The following is a 20,669-nucleotide window of genomic DNA, read 5'->3' as shown; positions in this document are numbered from 1 at the left end:
CTGCCAGTATTCACTGTTGGTCATGTTGGGTCTGTGTGGCCAGCTAGTTCCAGGTCCATCATTGGTGGGGTTCAGAGTGCTCTTAGATTGCAGGTGAACTATACATCCCAGTCCTTACAACTCGTAGAAATAATGGTGAATTCCCCCCAAACCTCCCTCTCTAGTATGTTCAGTTGCTGATTAATTCCTCTGTTTTCTGTGTGCTGTAGGTAAGGGTAGAAAAGGTTTAAGTATATAGGGCTTTCTTCAGTGGCCTTGTTCAGCATGTAGGTCCTGCCATAGATGGCACAGCCTTGCAAATCACTGGGGCAGCTACCTCAGGCCATAAAGTGGATACAGGTAGGGCCTTTTGCCATATCTAGCTAAAGACTCGCTGTACAATTTAATCCTGTTGATTGATTCATGGCAGGGTTCGTCTAGGTAGTAGATATATAGATATCTGTTGCTCTATATAGGAGAGGGTTAAGGCAGAGGCAGTGGGGAGGATCATGCAAATAGCGAGAGAAAGGAACACTGGGATGTTCTTGCTGTAACCTGCAATGTATTGGGAGGGAGTGATTTGTTAGCTCCTCAGCACTGGGAACTATAATCTGCTTCTGGAGGCTGGAGGCTGTCTGTGTGAGCAGACACCCGTGCCATATACACACATACAGATTTTCACTTTTATTATGTATATAGATTAAATGTAAGTACAAACCTACAGAACCTAACTTGTTTGTAACCCAAGGATTTACATGTATTCAGAACAGTACTACGGAAAGTCCATGAATTTGAGTTGTTACTGTTCTTTTAAAAGATTCTAGGAGCCATTGTAAACAGCGGGCACAAATATGGTACTGGTCTGACACATTAAGAAAAAAAATTAATACTGTTTCCCTGTCACATCATTGTAGAAGCACTGATTATTAATGTTAAATAATGTGCTCTTAATTTCTTTGCCATGTTACAGTTTTGGATGTTAGTTCTCCCCCCCCCCCCCCCCAGATTTTGGAATATCTCTGAAGCCGTAGGAATCCAAATATCTCTGAAATGGTGAGAACCACAAATCCATGCCTTTCAGCATTTTGTGTCTCTCTCCAGTCTCATGTCTCATTCATTTGCTATTTGTATTGTGTATTAGACTTGAACATGATATTCATGGGAAGGGCGATGTGACATTACACAGGATCTCCAGGAACCCCACCAGCCTCCTGCTTCGATCTTGTAAATGAGGCCACAGTCACTGTCTCAAAGCCAGAACTGGGTGGTCTGGCAGCAAAAAGTTTTGAATTTGGAAACTGTTCAGATTAGAGTTTGTTCAACTTGCACCACTAATCTGCTTAATCTGAATTCATAGGCAATATAAGTAGTAAGAGACTTTGCTATTTTTGTTCTAGGTTAACTTAAAATTTGGTGTAAGGAGTCCAGAGGCACGGACAGGAACAGAAACTGATACCTGTACAGCTTGTGCTGGTACCTTGATCTTAGAGTTTGCTGCTCTGAGCCGCTTCACAGGGGCATCAATATTTGAGGTTTGTTTGATGGCATATAATTAATCATTCCTTTTGTATTAATAAATTTTGTTCAAGTATTTTTCTCCTCTCTCTCTCTGTGAATGATTATTTGGTAGCATTTATTCTAACAGTGGTAAAGCTGGTTCAGAACTGATAACTAAAATCGTTTTACTGAAAACTCGTCAGTTGCTTCCTTGTGTATATTTGAAAACAGTGTTACAAATATTCAAAACATCTGTATAGTTTATCACCATTGTGGTGTGTGCTACATGGTATTCCTATGTATCCTATGTGTTCAGCCATCAGATGGTATAAGCAACAGCACTCTTTGTTATTTACAATCAGCATTTGTCTTTAGTAAGCTGCTGCTATTGGTCTGCTATTGGTCTCTTTTGCTGGTGTAGCTGTTTACCATTTAGGACTGGTTGGGCATAATCTGAATATGTGAATACTTAGATAACTGGTGTTTAGCATTTTCCTTATCTGTAGTAGATAACAAGTTTATAGAAGATAACACAGAGGTTGTGTGTGTCTCACTTTGTTAATCCAAGCCATGAAGAACATCTAGTACTTAGAAGATCACCAATTCCAGTTAAGAGGACATCAAAATTCCTCATTGACACACATATTGACAGGATTATATCCCTTATCACAGAGATAGGCCACGTACTCTTCTGAAAGCTACTGTTCTCTTGCACCAACCATCCCAGACTAGTGGAGCTGCCTGGGGCTGATGGAGTCTAACCACATCTATAGAGATGTAGGTTGCCCACTTCTGCCTTATGGATAGCAAAGAAGGAAATTTATCTTGTCTGCTTTTCTCTCCTTTGAGGTTGTCTTTCTGACAACTGTATAGATCTTTAAATTTAGATGTATATGAAATGGATACACCGGTTGTTCGATTCAGTTTCTCAGCTAATGTATTGCCCTCAGATCTGTTTTGAACTAGAAAATTATCAACGTTGTTTGCTTGGTTTTTTTTTTACAGGAATATGCACGGAAAGCACTTGATTTTCTTTGGGAAAAAAGGCAACGCAGCAGCAATTTAGTGGGAGTTACTATCAATATTCATACGGGTGACTGGGTCCGCAAAGGTATGAAGTTATAATATCTGCATGCTGGAATCAAAACTGCAAAGCAGTCTCAATATTTTTTCGACTTGCTACATGCTTAGATATGTAGATAAGATCCATCTTTTTAACCTGGTGGTACCAGAGATATAGAATCTGTTGCCTTGAAACATGACAAATGAGTGGGTAACATTCTTAAATGTGAGTGAAGTGTAAAATTGGCAAACTGCAAAATGGTAGAAAGTGTAAAAGGCACATTTGCTCCAATCTTTTGCTTCTGAGGGAGGTTGACAGTTTATGGAGGTGTTTTATGTAGGGAGAACGTAAGCATAAAAAGCAAATTGAGTATATAATAGCATTTTCTCTTGTTTCCAGATAGTGGAGTTGGAGCAGGAATAGATTCATATTATGAATATTTATTAAAGGCTTACGTCTTGCTTGGTGACGACAGTTTTCTGGAAAGATTTAACACGGTGAGTATAAGACCACGATACTTTGAGTCCTGCTTTTGCATTCATGGAGGTAGCAAGAGTTACAACAAAAGGTGTTGTAGTCCTTTAAAAACTAATACATTGTATCTGGCTTGCCTTTTTGTGGACTTGCTGCAACAGATTATCAGACAAGCCAGGAGTTGTTTCTGTGTTTCCCTCAGTGAGACAGTTGAGTGTACTCATTGAACCAATATACAGTAGAGTCTCGGTTATCTGAGATAAAGGGGCAGACCCGTTCTTGGATAACCAAACTCCTCAGATAAGAAGAGGGCTCGCCAAGGGACGTTTCCACGGATCTCCCTCAGCCAGGGCCTTGTTGGAGGAAAGAGTTTCCTCCAGTAAGGGCCTGGCCAAGGGAGATCAGGGGAGATGTCCCTCGGTGAGCCCTCGCCCCTTGGGAAGCAGCCCACGAGCCCTGCTGCCTAGCAGCACTCGTGCTTCTGAGAACTGGGAAGCCTTGGCACTCGAGAGTTGTAACCTGGCAGTCAGCTGCCGGTGGTGCTGTGGATTTTGAAGAGGCATGAATAGAGGATGAAAGGAAGACACATGTCAAGAGAAAGGTGCATTGAGCCAATCCTTGTTGTGACTGCCTTCCCTCTGGAAATCTATATCCTCAGTGTGAAAAAACATGCGGATCCAGAATAGGTCTCCACAGTCACTTACGGACCCACCACCAAGACTCTGCCTTTGGAAGACAATGATACTTGACCACTAGTGATAGCCATGAGTAATGATGATGATGCAGGACAAAACCATTAGTTTATGATCTGCCCTCCAGATCCTGTTGAGCTATACCTACCTTCAGCCCTTGCCAGCACCACTAATGGGAAGGGCAGAATTTCAAATCAATTTTATCAGGAAGGTCACAGCATGTATACTTCTCATCAGTGTAATTTACTGAGGTCATATGTTTCCTTTTGAATGTTGTTGAGACACAAGGTGACGAAACTATAGACAAGTAGTTCCTGTAGGTAATGTACAATAGCATTGAAGTTCACCATTTTACTGCTGTTGGAAGCTGGAAGTAAAATGATCCTCTAGTATCTTTAGCCAATTATATTTCTCCCCTCATTTTGATTAAACCGTGTATGAGGATATTTACTGTGTTGGGAAAAGAGTGGACGAACCAGTGGCCAGCTTCCCTTACTTACCTATTATATCTGTACCCGCCTTTGAATTTCATTCTGCTTGATTGTTACGTTGATGTTAACACTATTGTGCTGCTGACTAGCACAGGCATATTAGTCCATGTATAATTTTTTCCTTTGTAAATTCATCCAGTGTTCATTGTGCTATTTTGCACAATAGTTAAAAAGAAGGAAGATAGAATGAACATGCGGCATAGATAGGTAACTCCCACTGTGCTAGAAAGGTGTTTTCACAACCTTTGCATCTGCATTCAGTTTGCCAGTTCTGTGGACAATTTTGATATTCTAGAAGAATGTGAGCTCACATGGTTCTGATTTTTCCAGCATTATGATGCCATAATGAGATACATTAGCCAGCCACCTCTCCTGCTTGATGTGCATATACACAAACCAATGCTGAATGCTCGGACATGGATGGATTCGCTACTAGCATTTTTCCCAGGTTTACAGGTAAACTTTTGTACAGTTCAACCTTTCATCCCATGATATTTATTTATGTACATCGCAAATGGATAATCAGTTCATGTGAAACATATCCTCTATTAAAACTCCCTTCCTTACTGGTTATTTGCCAATAGATAGCCAGCCTAAGATCTTTTTCTGCTGGTGAAAGAACCACGTAACTACCCACTCATCAGATGCACTCAATAGTCTTTGAAGACAATGTAGTAGTAGTTCACAAGCATCCAAGGTGTTGCATCCACAAAGCAAACAATGATAGATGTAATCTGTGTAAGGTTTTGAATGTAGTGCTAGTCAGGTTTGTTAAAGAAAAACAATCTTTGGTGACTGCTTGCTCCAATGGTACTATCATTACCATGTCATTAACACTTAAACAGCATCCTGCAAATCCTTTCCAATTTTTGGAAACTAGATATTCTTAAAGCCAACTGATTTGGAGTGTATCCCATTGTTCTCTCTCACTGTATTATAAGGCACATCAGACACCTAATGTCCCATTGCTGACATCGTTGGGGAAGACCCAAAGTCATGCCTTGATACCACTGTTTAAGGATTTGTGCTATTTTGTTATAATTAAACCTTTTCCTTCTTTTTATAATTTGTATTAACTGTTGGTTCTTTGTCTTGAACCAGACAGACAACATGCCTTAGTTTTCCAATAGTAAATTGCTTACGTTAGAATATTATTGGCTGCCATTATTAAATTACTGAATATTTGGTCTTAATCTGTTAACTGATTTTATTATTTCCATAAATGGTCACAACCTCCGCAATTTAGTAGCACACCTAAAATTAAAAGCAAATGTACAATAAGAAGATCCCTTTTGATTTAATATATTGATGATATGTCATTTGAATTATTATGCTTTGAAAAACAATTGCTCTTTATAACTGTATGTCTATTAAAAAACAAAACATAAATGAACAGATTTCGTTATGTATTGTATTGGTTTTGCAGTATCTGATTTGGCACTTAAAGTTTTTAGGAAACCATTTTCTCATAACAAAATATGTTACTAAGGCTGTTAATGTCTAATGCAGTTAAATTATAAGCTCTGTGATTTTTTAGCGGAGGTGGAGACTTAGCATCTTAGCAATTTTACATTCTTGGATTTCTTGTGCTCTGGAGTTTGTGGCAAAAAGACGCTTAACTATTTTGTGAGCTAGAAAAATACACTCCACTTTTATGATGAGAACTTTCATATGTAATGATTTGCATGTGCATATTTATAATGCAATATTACCATTTCTGTCTTGATTTTAGGTGCTGAAAGGTGATATTAGACCAGCTATAGAGACTCATGAAATGCTATATCAGGTGATAAAGAAGCATAACTTCCTTCCAGAGGTAAAACAATATGCATATATTATAAGTAAATTATTATTTTCTATATACAGTCTGTCTGTCTGTATCAGAAAGGCTGATGTTAGATGACAACCCAGTTGCTCTGTGAGATGTCACTGGATTGGCTGTTGCTGAGTGACTCTTTGTGATATCACTGGGAAAGGTTACATGTATGAGCGGAAGCAGGGAAGGAAGGAAAGAGCCACAAAGAGAGCCATGTTGCTATGGAGACATTGTGGGGTAGGCTTTTTCAGAGATGGAGGAGGAAAGGAAGAAGAAGAAAGAAAGGGAGTGGGAAATAAGTGAGTCAGAAAGAAAAAAAAAAGAAGGTAAGGAAGTGAGAGAAAGGAAAGGAGAAAAGGTAATAAGGGAGAGAAAGAGAAAGAAAGGATGAAAGCAGTGGGACAGTGGCCCTTCTGACACCTGGGTAGCACCTGGTAGATATGCTAGTTATGATAGGGAAATTAATATAGGACTGAAGAAAAACTTTCAGATTGGCTTAGAATCCAAAGAAACAGGAATTAGAATAATTAGAGGTTTAAGCTCCGCCCCCCCACCCCCCAAATCATCCAGTTATTGTGTAGGTACCAGTATGTCATCCCGTTGTCAGCCTGGTGACCCAGTCTGAATATTTTGCTTCTGATTGTGTTTTAGAATTCTGTTTTTTTTTTTCCTTCATGGAGTTTAGGGTAGTTCATATGAGGGTTTTACTCTTTGAATCCTACAGCAAAGGCACAAGGTAGATTAGAATGAGACATGATAAATTTCTCAATGTCATTCAAGAAAATTTCTGTGTCAGAACGATTCAGATTGTTCAAATTATATAGCATACTACTCTTCATTTTCTTCCATGCTTTGTTATTTGCTGAATAAATATTTTATTACTGTTTTATTTCCAATATGTATATGCCACTTTACACTTAGAAAAATCCCCAAGTGTTCCACAATAAACACATCTATAATAAAACAGTGCTTAAAAGACAAAATGATAAAACACCAGTAAGGCTTTAATCCAGTGGATGTTGGGACTAATACTGGAGAGAGTTTGGCATAGCCAGAGACCACTGCAGTTTTGCCCTGAATGAATCATACATCGTACATTTCTCTAAATCCAGTTGAAAGTCCCAATTAGAGTAGAACCAGGCTGTTAACCGAAGCAGTTCTAGATGGAACTAGAACTTGGATTTAGACTTTAATTTAGACAATAGGCTCCAAATTTGTAATGAGGAAGAATAATACAGCCCAACAACAACAACATTTCTTTACTTAGTATTTTGGTTTATAGGCAATCACATTTAACAGACTGAATCAGCTCTATGTTTATGTTTTTCTATGGACATGCAGATAATGACGGTTAGATAGCATATATTCTGTATCTCAAAAACTAGAGTTTATAGCAGAAAAATGGTGTTATTTTTGGAACAGCAGGTCAAATATATCCAGGAACACAGATAGCATTTGAGGCACCAAAATACGGGTTGACTCCTCTTTAACCAATTGCAACCAAAGTGCTCCGGAGAGAGTAGCTATTTAAAACTTGTGTTCTTCTCCTTATTTCATTCAGGCTTTCACCACAGACTTTCGAGTTCATTGGGCTCAGCACCCTCTACGACCAGAATTTGCAGAAAGTACATATTTCTTATACAAAGTAAGATCTTCATATTCCACCCATATACATCCTAGGTAGTCATAAGAAAGAGATGAAAAGTAAAATCCAAAGTGTTTTGATGCTGTTATATGACTCAATGGCACAGCCATATGTACTAATCGGGCTGCCTCATCTCAAGAAAAGTGTTGTAGAGCAGGAAATTGAAAAAGAGACAACACAAATACATAGGGTTTTGTAGTGTCTTCCTTACAAAGTGTCTCTTCTCTTGGAAATGATATTCAGATCATATATTATGGAGTGAAGTGAATTGGTTGCAGTTCATGATGAAGCAAAGTATTACTCCACAGGTGATGGTCATGGGCTCTAACTTAGAAGACTTTGAAAAAAGGCCTTACAGTGACAGTTACACGTTTAGAGATAGATTAGCTGATTTTAACAGTCTTCAGTAAAGCAGTAAGTCATCATTATCTTCACCTGAGCTTCACTAGGCATTATAGTAGCCCAACTTGAAGGGCAGTCCTTAGATTCTGGACCCCACGATCATAATCCAACACAGGTCACCATAATTTTGCTATTACAGTAGTGTCAAGAGTCAGACGCCAACTGCGAGCTAAGTGTAGTTTATTTAACAAACAACTCAAAAAAGCTCAGCAAATTGTCCAAAGAGCTTATAACACTTAAACTTCAGTGTAAATAAGCAGTCAAAACGAAGAAAATGTCAAAAGAACAAACCGGAATATAATCCAGATTATCCGGAGATATAATCTGGATTAAAACCAAGGTGCTTGAATTCAGCTCAAAATCGCAAGGCAAACTCAAAACGGCAAAACCAACAAGGGCAAATAGTCCCAAAGGCGCAAAACTTCTCCAAAACCCAAAAGTATAGCAAAAAGCCCAAAACTAAAGAGAAAGCCCAAACCGGGCTAAAGTTCTTCACCAAAAGCGGCGCAGGCAAACAAAGCTGTAAAACGCTGAAGCAATAGCGACAAGTTGCTGCGGAGTCAAAAGCCAAGCCAGATGTCAAGAGAATGAAGCGTCGTAGCGAAGTCAAGCCGGTCCGGAGTCAGGGTTGGAGAACAGCGTCAGAGTCGAGGACAAAGCCAGCGGTCAGCAATGGAAGTCAGCCACAGAGACGTGAATGATGCCAAGCCGAGTTTGAGAGCGAAGAGATATGCCAAGTCAAGTTCCGGTCCAAGGTCCAAAGGGTGAAGTCATCACAGCAAGGTCCACGTCATGGGATAACACAAAGAGCCAAAACGACGGAGGCGAGCGGCAGCTAATGCAAAATAGTAATAACAATGCAGTCCAAAGAGAAAACCCACACAGTTCCAGCCCTCCATCGTAGAATAACCCAGATCAAACTTACATCAGTTGCAAAGTCCCAAGCCAGTCAGAAACCCAATGGCGCCCAACAACACCTTGCCACACGCAAGGAACAATGACCAAAAGTCCCCAATTTATTTAGGTTTCCTTGGGCGTCCAAACAACCAACGCCTTAGGATCAGGTGTCCCAAGCTCATCAGAGTCCGAGCTCCAAACAGCCAACGCCTTAGGATCAGGCGTCCCAAGTTCCTCATCAGAGCCAGAATCGCCCTGCCCACGCCCAAGCCTGTCCACACCTGCGAAATTACCCTCATTCCTCCAGGCAGACCATGTGGGGTCTGCTTCTGAAGAAACCCAAGCTTCTCCTGCGTCCTCAGCATCCATGGGCCCTGTTTCCTCCCCAAGATCCTCCGGAGCCCGTGCCCAGTCAATGCCAACCCCTTCCGCCACCACCGGGTCCTCAACAGTCATTTCCACCTCAGGATTCCCTTTGAAATAATAATAATAATAATAATAATAATAATAATAATTGTGCGGTTTTCTGGCATTGTATATTTTTGCCGCTTCTGTGACTGTTCATTTGGGTTTTGATGATTCCGTAGCCCACTTGTCGATGGATGTCCAGAATCAGCAGCATCCACCACGGTCCTTTTTATCCTGGGCGACGACCGAGCCAGTATAGACTTCGTTTGGGTTTGATTCTCCATAATGCTAATGGGTTAGGTGCTCTTGGTTGTGCTCCTCAGCTGAGGCCTCTCTGGCTTGGTTGGACCTGCCGGTAGTTACACTACCGCCAGCACAGCCGTCAGTCATCATTGGAGCAGCTAAGCCCCCCCACCACGTCAAGGTGGCACCTGTGGGTTGGAACTGTTTGTTGGAAATGAAAGCTATGGACTTGTCAACATCAGGAGAGGAATTTTCCAAGGAGATTCATTGTCCCCTCTGCTTTTCATTATTGCCATGATCCCTCTGTCAACAATCTTACAAAAAACAAATCTCGGCTATCAAACATCTAAGAATTCTCACCAAATTTCACATTTGATGTACATGGATGACCTGAAGCTATATGGGAAAACGGAAACTGAAATCCAGTCTCTGACCAACACTGTCCGAATTTTTAGCACTGATATCAACATGGAGTTTGGTTTGGACAAATGTTCGACAGTGGCATTGAAGAAGGGAAAAATCATTGAAAGTGAGGGCATAAATATGCCCAATGGCCAAACAATAAAGTGTCACCAGCCAGAGGCCTATAAATATCTGGGCATACTACAGCTGGACAACATCAAGCATGAACATGTGAAAACTGTGGTCAGCAAAGAATACACACAAAGGGTCAGAAAAATTCTCAAAAGCAAGCTCAATGGAGGCAACACCATCAAGGCCATAAACACCTGGGCCATACCTGTCATAAGATATACTGCTGGCATTATAAATTGGACACAGGTGGAACTGGACAATTTGGACAGAAAAACAAGAAAACTCATGACCATTCATCATTCCCTGCACCCTCACAGTGATGTTGACCGGCTATATCTGCCTAGAAGATCAGGGGGCAGAGGACTCTTACAAGTAAAACAAGCAGTCAAAGAAGAAGAACATGCCCTGGCAGAATATGTCAAGCAAAGTGAAGAACCTGCTTTGATTGAAGTCAAAAATCAGAAACTCCTCAAAACACAGCAGACAAAAAACCAGTACAAGAAAACCGCACTACAAACTAGAGCTGACAGCTGGCACAACAAAACACTGCATGGAAAGTTCCTTGACAAAATTGAAGGAAAGCTGATAAGGAGAAGACCTGGCTCTGGCTCACGAATGGGACCCTGAAGAAGGAGACAGAAGGCCTGATCCTTGCAGCCCAGGAGCAAGCCATCAGAACAAATGCAATTAAGGCCAAGATTGAAAAATCAGCTGATGACCCAAAATGCAGACTGTGCAAGGAAACCGACGAAACCATTGATCATATCCTCAGCTGCTGTAAGAAAATCGCACAGACAGACTACAAACAGAGGCACAACTATGTGGCCCAAATGATTCATTGGAACTTATGCCTCAAGTACCACCTCCCAGCAACAAAGAACTGGTGGGATCACAAACCTGCAAAGGTATTGGAAAATGAGCACGCAAAGATACTGTGGGACTTCCGAATCCAGACTGACAAAAGTTCTGGAACACAACACACCAGACATCACAGTTGTGGAAAAGAACAAGGTTTGGATCATTGATGTTGCCATCCCAGGTGACAGTCGCATAGATGAAAAACAACAGGAAAAACTCAGCCGCTAGATTGAACTTCAAAGACTCTGGCAGAAACCAGTCCAGGTGGTCCCGGTGGTGATGGGCACACTGGGTGCCGTGCCAAAAGATCTCAGCCGGCATTTGGAAACAATAGACATTGACAAAATCACCATCTGCCAACTGCAAAAGGCCACCCTACTGGGATCTGCACACATCATCAGAAAATACATCACACAGTCCTAGACACTTGGGAAGTGTTCGACTTGTGGTTTTGCGAAACGAAATCCAGCATATCTATCTTGTTTGCTGTGTCATACAACGTTGTTGTGTTGATAATAATAATAATAATAATAATTTTATTTTTGTACCCCGCCACCATCTCCCCAGAGGGACTCGGGGCGGCTTACAGATATAAAACCAGCATACAGTATACAACATACAGTAATATCAAATACAAAAACACACAAATAAATTTAAAAGGCATTAAAAAATCACAATAATTATAAAACACATAAAAAACACAGCAATAAAAACATAAAATGAGCTGGGCAAAGTGCACTGAGTGGAACTTGTAAACAAGAAGGAAGTTAAGGTGCTACAAGGTCATGGGAAGAGCCTTAAACTGGGGTGAACTCTGAGGCTATGTCAAAGAGTTAACCAACAAGTACAACTGGTCAGAAGAACCCGATAGTACCAGGGTTTAGCAAACAGTGGGCAGTACTGTTTGCTGTTTGTTTGAGGATTCCTCAAGTATTTCCCTGAGCCTTTTCCTGTGTAAGTCTTCCAATGAGCCCTCCTCGCAAGGAGTCTTCCTTCCCCTCCTGATCCTACCATTGGCACTAACAGCCTTGGAAGACTCATTCAAAACAAGTAGAGTCTCAGTTATCCAACCTTCGCTTATCCAACATTCTGGATTATCCAGCGCAGTCTGCCTTTTAGTATTTAATGTTTTTGTAGTCAATGTTTTTAATAAATTGCAATGTTTTGGTGCTAAATTCGTAAATACAGTAATTACTACATAACATTACTGTGTATTGTACTGCTTTTTCTGTCAATTTGTTGTAAAACATGATGTTTTGGTGCTTAATTTGCAAAATCATAACATAATTTGATGTTTAATAGGTTTTCCTTAATCCCTCCTTATTATCCAACATTTTTTCTTATCCAACATTCTGCAGGCCCATTTATGTTGGATAAGCAAGACTCTACTGTAGGTCTAAGAGAGCTTTTTATTGAAGGCCTGGGCTAATAATTATTCAGAATGGACCGGTTTATTTAACTGTCAGAAAAATATCTAGGGCATTTTTCAGTTTTCTTTGAGGGACACAGGTTGTGTTTTAAAAGCTTAATGGGGTTTAGAACACAATTCTGTTGAAATTTAAAGGACATGTCACTTGGAACTCATTGTGTTTTGCACTCCACAATTTTCTTTAAGAATGTTCTTCTATTGCATGTAATGTATTGCCTTTTCTTTCAAGTTAATATGCTTTTATTAGTGTGTGTGATTTAGATCAGAGCTTCTTACGCTTTTTTTAGTTGCGACTCCTTTTTACCCGAAAATGTTTATGCAATCCCAGTTATATAAAGGAGGTTGGAGTGGGGAGGGGAGAGAGATGAGAGAGAGAAAGAGAAAGAGGAGAAAGCAGAGAGACGTGTGTGAGGGAGAGAAGGAAAAGCAGAGAGGTGTGTGCAGGAAGGAATGGAAGGCAACCCCAACATAGTTATGGTGACCCCATTTGGGATACTGACCCATTGTTAAGAAGCCCTGATTTGGATCAGACTTTAACCAAAAATGGCCTGAAATTAAATGACATAGCAACATTTAGCAAGTTGGTGTTGTATATTTATTGTGGTGTATATTCAGATGTAAATGTGAAATATCTCCCTTTAAAATAGGCCACTGGGGATCCCTACTACCTAGAAGTAGGAAAAACACTAATTGAGAACTTAAATAAATATGCACGTGTGCCTTGTGGATTTGCTGCTATGAAGGATGTTCGTACTGGAAGCCATGAAGACAGGTAACTAACTGAAAGGTGTTTTAAAAACCATAAAAGTAGCAGCATAGCTAGAATCCATTTTTCGATCTGGCCCCCAAAGTCCACCTAGGATCCCAGACAGCTGCACAAAATGAGGAGTTTTGAAGACTTCTTGGTGGGTTGAACTGCCTAACTCTGACGGTGGGTTTGGCTGGTATTGGCAGTTGTTGAAGTAGTGTCACAACCATAAATATGCATTGCAGGATTTATGAGGTTGTAAGTCTTCATTATGTGTCTTGCAAAACTGAACTTAAAAAAAATTAAATCTGGTTTTGCTGGTCAAGCAAGATTTGGAACATAGAAATATGAGTTCATGTTTGTTTTAGAATTTACTGTTTAACCATTTTTTTTTCAACATTTGCAAAATTGCTATCGAAAGGCAGAAAAAGCAGTTGCATCTGAAGTAAAGAGTTCAAATAAGTACAGGAAGATCTGGAAAATGAAGGTTATGTCCAAATAACCATAAATGGAAAGGGGAAAAGTCATTGTGCATTTTGTAAACTCTTATGCAAGTTGGCATTACACAGTTGGGAGCTTTAGGTGTATGATAGAAATGTTTCTTCTCACTCAAACTTTATCCGTTTATTTTTTTGCTGAATTTGTTGAACGTTACTTCTTCAAACAGATACTTTTGTCAGATTTTATGTTTTTAATATTATTTTACTGTGTTCTTTTTGTTATATGGTAAAATATTTTGTTAGGCAGGATGTTTATTTAATGAATAATAAGATGGCAATATTGTAGATGATAGTCATGTATAAATATGTGAGGGGAAGTCATAGGGAGGAGGGAGCAGGCTTGTTTTCTGTTACCCTGGAGACTAGGATGTGGAACAATGGCTTCAAACTACAGGAAAGGAGATTCCACCTGAACATTATGAATAACTTCCTCACTGTGAGAGCTGTTCAGCCGTTGAACTCTTTGCCCCAGAGTGTGGTAGAGACTCCTTCTTTGGGGGCTTTTAGAGGCTTGATTTCCATCTAGCGAGGGTGCTTTGAATGCAATTTTACTGCTTCGTGGCAGGGGGTTGGATTGGATGCCCACATGGTCTCTTCCAACTCTATGATTCTATGTTACAGTATGCCAGATTTGTTGGGCTGCAGCATAGGTTATAAACTTCAGTAGGAGGCTATTAAAGTAATGATAAAGAATTCTGGTGATGTCTTTTGGGCATCTCTTTTCATACAAAGCAGCATTCATCTAGCACTGGGTGGACAGCCCTTTCCCTTTTCCATAATATGAGGACTACATGGGGTCAGTGGATGGATCATGGTTTATCCACCCCTGCAGAAAACACCTCTGTGCTTCATAGGAGCACCAGATAAAGCAGTGACATCTAACCAGCATACAGAAAAAAGACACAACAAGTGATGTGATATGATGCTCAGATTTTTTTTTCTTTTTTCCTAGGATGGATTCTTTTTTCTTAGCTGAAATGTTCAAATATTTATATTTGCTCTTTACTGAAAAGGAAGACCTGACTTTTGATATAGAAGACTATATCTTTACTACAGAGGCTCACTTACTACCTCTTTGGCTGTCTACTACGAACCAAACTGCACCTAGGAAAAATATTGTGAGTATTTAAAGCTCAACCAATTTTAGTGTTGACCAAAATTCCGTTGTAATAACATTTCTTTTACATTTTTCTACGCAAAGAGAACTTTGCTGCAGTAAAATATGTGTTATAAGATATTACATGACTTTGTGGTCAAATTACAAGAAGTTTCTTTCTTTGTCTTTTTTTTTTGAAGTGTTTCACAAAGTGATGTTGTAGCTTATGATTCTAAATCTTTGTTCTAGAGCCAATGTGTTCTGTCATTTCCTTTACAGACAACAGAATACACAGAGCTGGATGATAGTAACTTTGACTGGACCTGCCCCAATACTCAAATCCTTTTCCCCAATGATCCTATGTATGCACAGAGTATCAGGGAACCTCTGAAAAACGTGGTGGACAAGAGCTGTCCCAGAAGTATCTCCAGAGTGTAAGATTGGATTATAACTAATACTCCCTGCTGTTTCTTTGGCTTTATTTTAAAAATAGCAAGTGGGGAAAGATTTTAGTTGAACTGGCCCATTTGTCTATGTTTGTTTATATTTATCTCCCCCAATATATTTAAATTTTTTAATAATAAAAACACACACAATAACAACAATACTTACACATAAACATAGACATACTTAACAAACATACATCTCTACTCTGCTTAAAGCTCTAAAACTACCAACATATACATTAATTAGTTTAAAATTTGGATTTACAGTTTCTCTTTTGTTGATTTTTCTATAAATGTAACATTTTTCTTCCATTTTATATCCAGAAAATTTACTTTTGTTTATTTTAACATTGACAAGTTCATATCCCAACATTTTATTTCTCCAAATCTGTACATGAAGTCTTTCCCTCAGATGTATGTGGATAAAATGGTTTCCATTCTTCTAAGAATGTGTCCAGTGACCAACGACATTGTTAATTTGTCCATTTATTTTAAGATATGTGTATTTTCCTGAGCAAGATCAGATTTATCTTGTTTTATTCTCTTATAAGTACTTCCTCAGTGTATATTTCTTTGTCATTTAACAGTCATAAGATCCTTACACAAAAGAGCTTAATAATAGTGAAGTAGAGAGGGCAAGCTTAAAGGTGGCAGTGTATGCTATGGTTCATTTATTAGGAACACTGTTCTGACAATGCATTCTGTTCTTAAAATTTAGCTGGACTTTCTTTTCTGTCACAGGGAAGAAAGTTTGGGCAATGGACCGAAGCCCCCATTGAGAGCCAGGGATTTCATGGCCAGCAATCCTGAGCACTTAGAAATATTGAAGAAAATGGGAGTCAGCTTGATTCATCTCAAAGACGGAAGAGTCCAGTTGGTGCAACATGCAATCCAGGCAAGTTTATTTTCCTCTAGCTCAGTTTACATCTTGATCCAACATTGGTCTAGTGTGGGTAATGAGATAGGTTCTGAGCATTCCTGAGCTTATGCGTACAAAAAAGTGTTTTTTCCAATGTTTTCCCGGATTCCTGTGACTAATAATTATAATAGTATTACTATTTATTACTTGCCTCTTGAGGTGGGGTACAACATGGTTAAAGCATTGGGACAATATAATTTAATTTTTGATAATGGTACTACAGTGGAACCTCGACTTAAAAGTGTCCCAACTTTAGAATGTTTTGAATTAAGAGCTACGTTTCTCTTTGACATAAGAACAGCATTTTGAGTTAAGGGCTAATGCCAGAGGGGAGCGCTTTAGGGCTTTGAGGGGGCAGCCTATGTACCTCGTGCTCTTGACTGCTTTGGAGATTGCTGTCCACTTTGAGGAACTTTGGATTAGTTGATCTTCTGTGGTTTTTATTCTGAGTTTATTTGGCTTCATGAAGAGAGAGAGGAAGAGAGCAAGAAAGGGAGGGAGGCAGGAATTAATACAGTATGAAAAAATGATGTTTCTGCCTCTTCACTTTGTGCTTCCTTACCACAACTTTGTGCTTCTACTATTTTAAAGTTGATCTTTTTTATTGTTCCCTGTGAATATGCATTTATACATTATTTGTGATTTATAAAGTACATTTTTTAAATTTAAAAACACGTGACAAAAAATGGGGGAGAGGGGTTTGGGCAGGCCAGAATGGATTAATTTCAATGCATTTCAGTGGGAAAATTTGCTTGGAGATAAGAGTGTTTTGCGTTAAGAGCTCGGCCACAGAATATGAATTAAACTCTTAAGTCATCACTGTATAGTGTAACCCATCATGTTTTGGGGTAACAGGCAGGTTTTTAAAGATGCTTTAATCACATATTTTGTGAAGTTGGATTCAGTATATTTCAGCTTTGAGGCCCAACAAAAAATAACCATGGTTTCGCCTTTTTAGAGGTAACACAAACTCTATGGAATACATCTCCAAGGGTAGTGTATTTCTCTTTTTTGGTGGCTTCATGTCAGCAACTAGGACTGTTTTTATTTCAGAAGTCATTCAGTGTTTCCTGAAGTAATTTCCTGGAAATGCTTACTTTTTGTCCTGCTTACTTCTTTTTATATTGATTATGTTGATTATATACCTTTAGACTGTGGGATATTAATGCCTGTGGCATGGATTTTCTGGAAAAGTAAAACTAGAACATTTTCCAGAGAAATTTCTGTTGCTCTAATAATGTTCTCTAATGTATCATGTTTGCTTTGTTGTAGTGAAACGCATTCCAAACTTTTATGTGGAAAGTGTCTTATTGGTATATTTGTAATAATATAAAGAAAATAGCATATGTATGATTACACATACCTAGCAAATCAGAGCTGCTGCTGATATATCTTACAGTAGTAGTTTAATTTTGTATTGCTGAGATATAACTGCAGGATGTGCCATCTTCACTCACCCTTTGCACTACTTATTCCATTCGTTGGAAAAAATGTTCCAATCAAAACATTCTGTTCTACTCAAGTATGGAGTTGGTTTGTGGGCACAGAGAACGTAACACATTGTATCTCTGTTTCTTATACTTGTGACTGATTGAGGAGGAAGAGATTTGGCAAAATAGAAACAAGCTTATCTCTGCATTCATTTGTTAGTCTAGTCCTCTGCGCACTAGGGTTTCTCAGTACTTCTCTCCTTAGAAGAATGACTAGACGTTAAGATCCTATATTTAGTCCATCTAACACTTTGCAGTGCAGACAAGTATGGATAAACTTGTCTCCATAGGTGTGTATAAGGTGTGAAGATTCTCCCATAAAAATACACAATTATACACATTTTTTTGAAATTTTGTCCATCTCTGGTTAATATCCTTGATTGCAGTCTAATGCAGTCGTAACTAGCTCAACCATGAACTGATGGAACATTTAATATAGTCATACCCTGCTATTGATTCTAAAGTACTGGCAGAAGTCTGCCCCATCTTTTTGATTCTCAAGGATGCACTGAAAGAACAATGCTTTTGGAAAATGCCAGTTGATGCCAAAACTTGCTTGTTTGACTCTTTTTCTTAGGCAGCAAGTTCCCTTGATGCTGAAGATGGTTTACGATTCATGCAAGAAATGATTGAGTTATCCAGCCAACAACAGAAAGAGCAGCAACTGCCTCCTCGTGCTGTTCAGATAGTTTCCCATCCGTTTTTTGGCAGAGTAGTCCTGACAGCCGGGCCTGCACAGTTTGGAATGGACCTGTCCAAACACAAATCAGGGGTGCGTACTTTCTTTGGAGCATGTCAATAATTTGCTCTTACTGTTGCTGTTTGTTAAAAAACTGTGTTCATGGGTGCTTTCTCAATCTGAGGCATTTCGCCTACAAACAACTCAAATATGAGAAAGCAACTGAGTGTAACTATGTCTGAAAACTCTTGGTTAATTTGGAAGAAAACAGTCTAAAAATATTCAACGGACACAGGGACAAGCCTAAACCTCAGGACCTGTGTGGATAAATTGTTCAGGTGTTGACTAACAATCTGGTTTTACTGAATTAGTATGTGTCACATTGTTACTTCATGCTGTAAACTTGCATGGGAACATTGGCGTAAACTAATTTTTTTAAAAAAAAATTAAGATTTTTTGGCTACAATCTAGTGAGAGTGCACATAGGACAGTGTATGTCAAACTTTATTTTAAGATGATGTTTCATCTATGAGCATTTGGTAGGAAAGGAAAATGGGAAGGGGGTATCTTAGTATCTTTGTTGGTTCCATCAACTAGAGCAATGGCTGAAATATTTAAATTGCTTTTATATAATACAATCCCTGTTCATTTATGGATGATGGTTGTGTTACTTTAATATGTTTTTGTTCACTTTGTATTGATTTTGTGTCGTTACTTTTGTTGATTTAATTTAAATTGGTTATTTGTTTTATTGTTGTTTATTGTTTGTATTATTCCCATTGCTGTAAGCCCCTCCGAGTCCACTCGGGGAGATGGCACAGGATTTAAATAAAGTTTTATTATTAATATTAGTATTATTATCACTTTTGAACAATTACTTGGCAAGATTTCAGTTCTGTGGAGAGGACTATTCCTATTTAGACTGTCTGCAGCTACTGTTATGTGCACAATCCTTATCTAAATGGTGCTTTCTTGAGCATTTGGCTCCTAAATGGAGACAATTGCATATGCACAGTGTAATACATTTTTGTAAAACTATCATTGTCAAAGGGTCTCACGTCCCAAACATCCAAAGGATAAGGATCCTTTCATAGGGCAGCTGGTGCACTACTATTTACCAGGGCAACATGAAAACAGCATAAAATCAATGGGAGGGATTTTGAATCTCTCTGGGCAGTTTTAAAAAGGCCATCTATTCTCTCTTCCACTTCTGTATGTATTTATTAAAGCACAGATATGATTACATTTACAGATAGCCCCTGAGTTAGAAACATTCAACTTATAAACAACTCATAGTTAAGAACGGGGGTGAGACAACAGGAAGTGAGAGAAATCTACCCCTAGGAAGGGAAATTCACTCCTGAAAGACTTACCTGTTCTGACTTCCATACAAATTCAACTTAAGAACAAACCTACAGAACCTATCTTGTTCATAACTTGGGGACTGCCTGTATATTATTTTTTAATTTTGGTTCCACTTAGCAGATATTCGCTCTGTGACACCTTTTTCCAACACTTGCATATGGGAGGCAGGAATGAAGCCAGATGACTTTCAGTTATTTTAAAATGTTATTTTCATTTGTTTTCACATGTCTGGTTTTTCTTGGGGGTATGTGAAAAAAGTGACAAATAAATGTAATAAAATAAATAAGCCATTGCAGTACATTACCTTCCCACCGGTGCGGCACCTATTGATCTCACATTTGCATTTTTTTGAACTGATAAGTTGGCAGAAGCTGGGGCTTACAGCAAGAACTCACCCTGCTTCCTGGATTTGAACCGCCGACCTTTTGGTCAGCAAGTTCAGCAGCTCAGCAGTTTAACCTGCTGTGCCACCAGGGCCGTTATATAAATCACAATAAATGTTATTACAACTAACAACTGAATTTAGGTACAATTTTATAAATTCAATTAACTTCAAAATGGCACTAGATTTATGTTGCTAGTTTTTACAAGAAAAAGGATAAACTATTAAGATTAAATTAATGGTTTCAGTTCTGTGCACTCTGCTGGAGTTTATGGTTTTAATAAGTCTTAAGGGCAGGATTTTCTTACGTATGCATCCTGTCATGTTGCTCAGATGGTTCATTGGAGAAAATGTGGAATTTCTAGAGGCTTGAGTATTATATGTTAAAACTTCTTGTCTTCAACAGACAAGAGGATTTGTTGCAGTCAGTAAACCATATAATGGATGCTCTGAGATCACCAATCCGGAATCACTGAAGGAGAAAATTGCTTTGATGCAAAGAGGGCAGTGCATGTTTGCAGAAAAAGCACGCAATATCCAAAAAGCCGGAGCCATAGGTGGCATTGTTATTGGTAAGTAAAACATGCTATATAAAAATACTGATGTCAGTTGTGTG

General features: G+C 39.0%; 1 protein-coding gene across 2 annotated transcripts in view; it reads left to right on the top strand.

Moving 5' to 3' along the window:
• edem3 (ER degradation enhancing alpha-mannosidase like protein 3) overlaps positions 1-20,669 on the top strand; it is a 50,924-nt gene that overhangs the window by 15,516 nt on the left and 14,739 nt on the right. For both annotated transcript variants that reach the window (XM_062980734.1, XM_062980735.1), the window contains exons 7-18: positions 1,377-1,511; positions 2,482-2,587; positions 2,939-3,036; positions 4,527-4,652; positions 5,929-6,012; positions 7,574-7,657; positions 13,076-13,200; positions 14,629-14,794; positions 15,052-15,206; positions 15,960-16,117; positions 18,209-18,399; positions 20,460-20,625. In XM_062980734.1, coding sequence (XP_062836804.1) covers positions 1,377-1,511; positions 2,482-2,587; positions 2,939-3,036; positions 4,527-4,652; positions 5,929-6,012; positions 7,574-7,657; positions 13,076-13,200; positions 14,629-14,794; positions 15,052-15,206; positions 15,960-16,117; positions 18,209-18,399; positions 20,460-20,625 — 1,594 coding nt within the window. The remainder of the gene's footprint in view (positions 1-1,376; positions 1,512-2,481; positions 2,588-2,938; positions 3,037-4,526; positions 4,653-5,928; positions 6,013-7,573; positions 7,658-13,075; positions 13,201-14,628; positions 14,795-15,051; positions 15,207-15,959; positions 16,118-18,208; positions 18,400-20,459; positions 20,626-20,669) is intronic.

The sequence above is a fragment of the Anolis carolinensis genome, chromosome 4 (assembly GCF_035594765.1).
Source record: "Anolis carolinensis isolate JA03-04 chromosome 4, rAnoCar3.1.pri, whole genome shotgun sequence".
NCBI lineage: Eukaryota > Metazoa > Chordata > Lepidosauria > Squamata > Dactyloidae > Anolis > Anolis carolinensis.
This window is presented reverse-complemented; position numbering and strand designations above follow the sequence as displayed.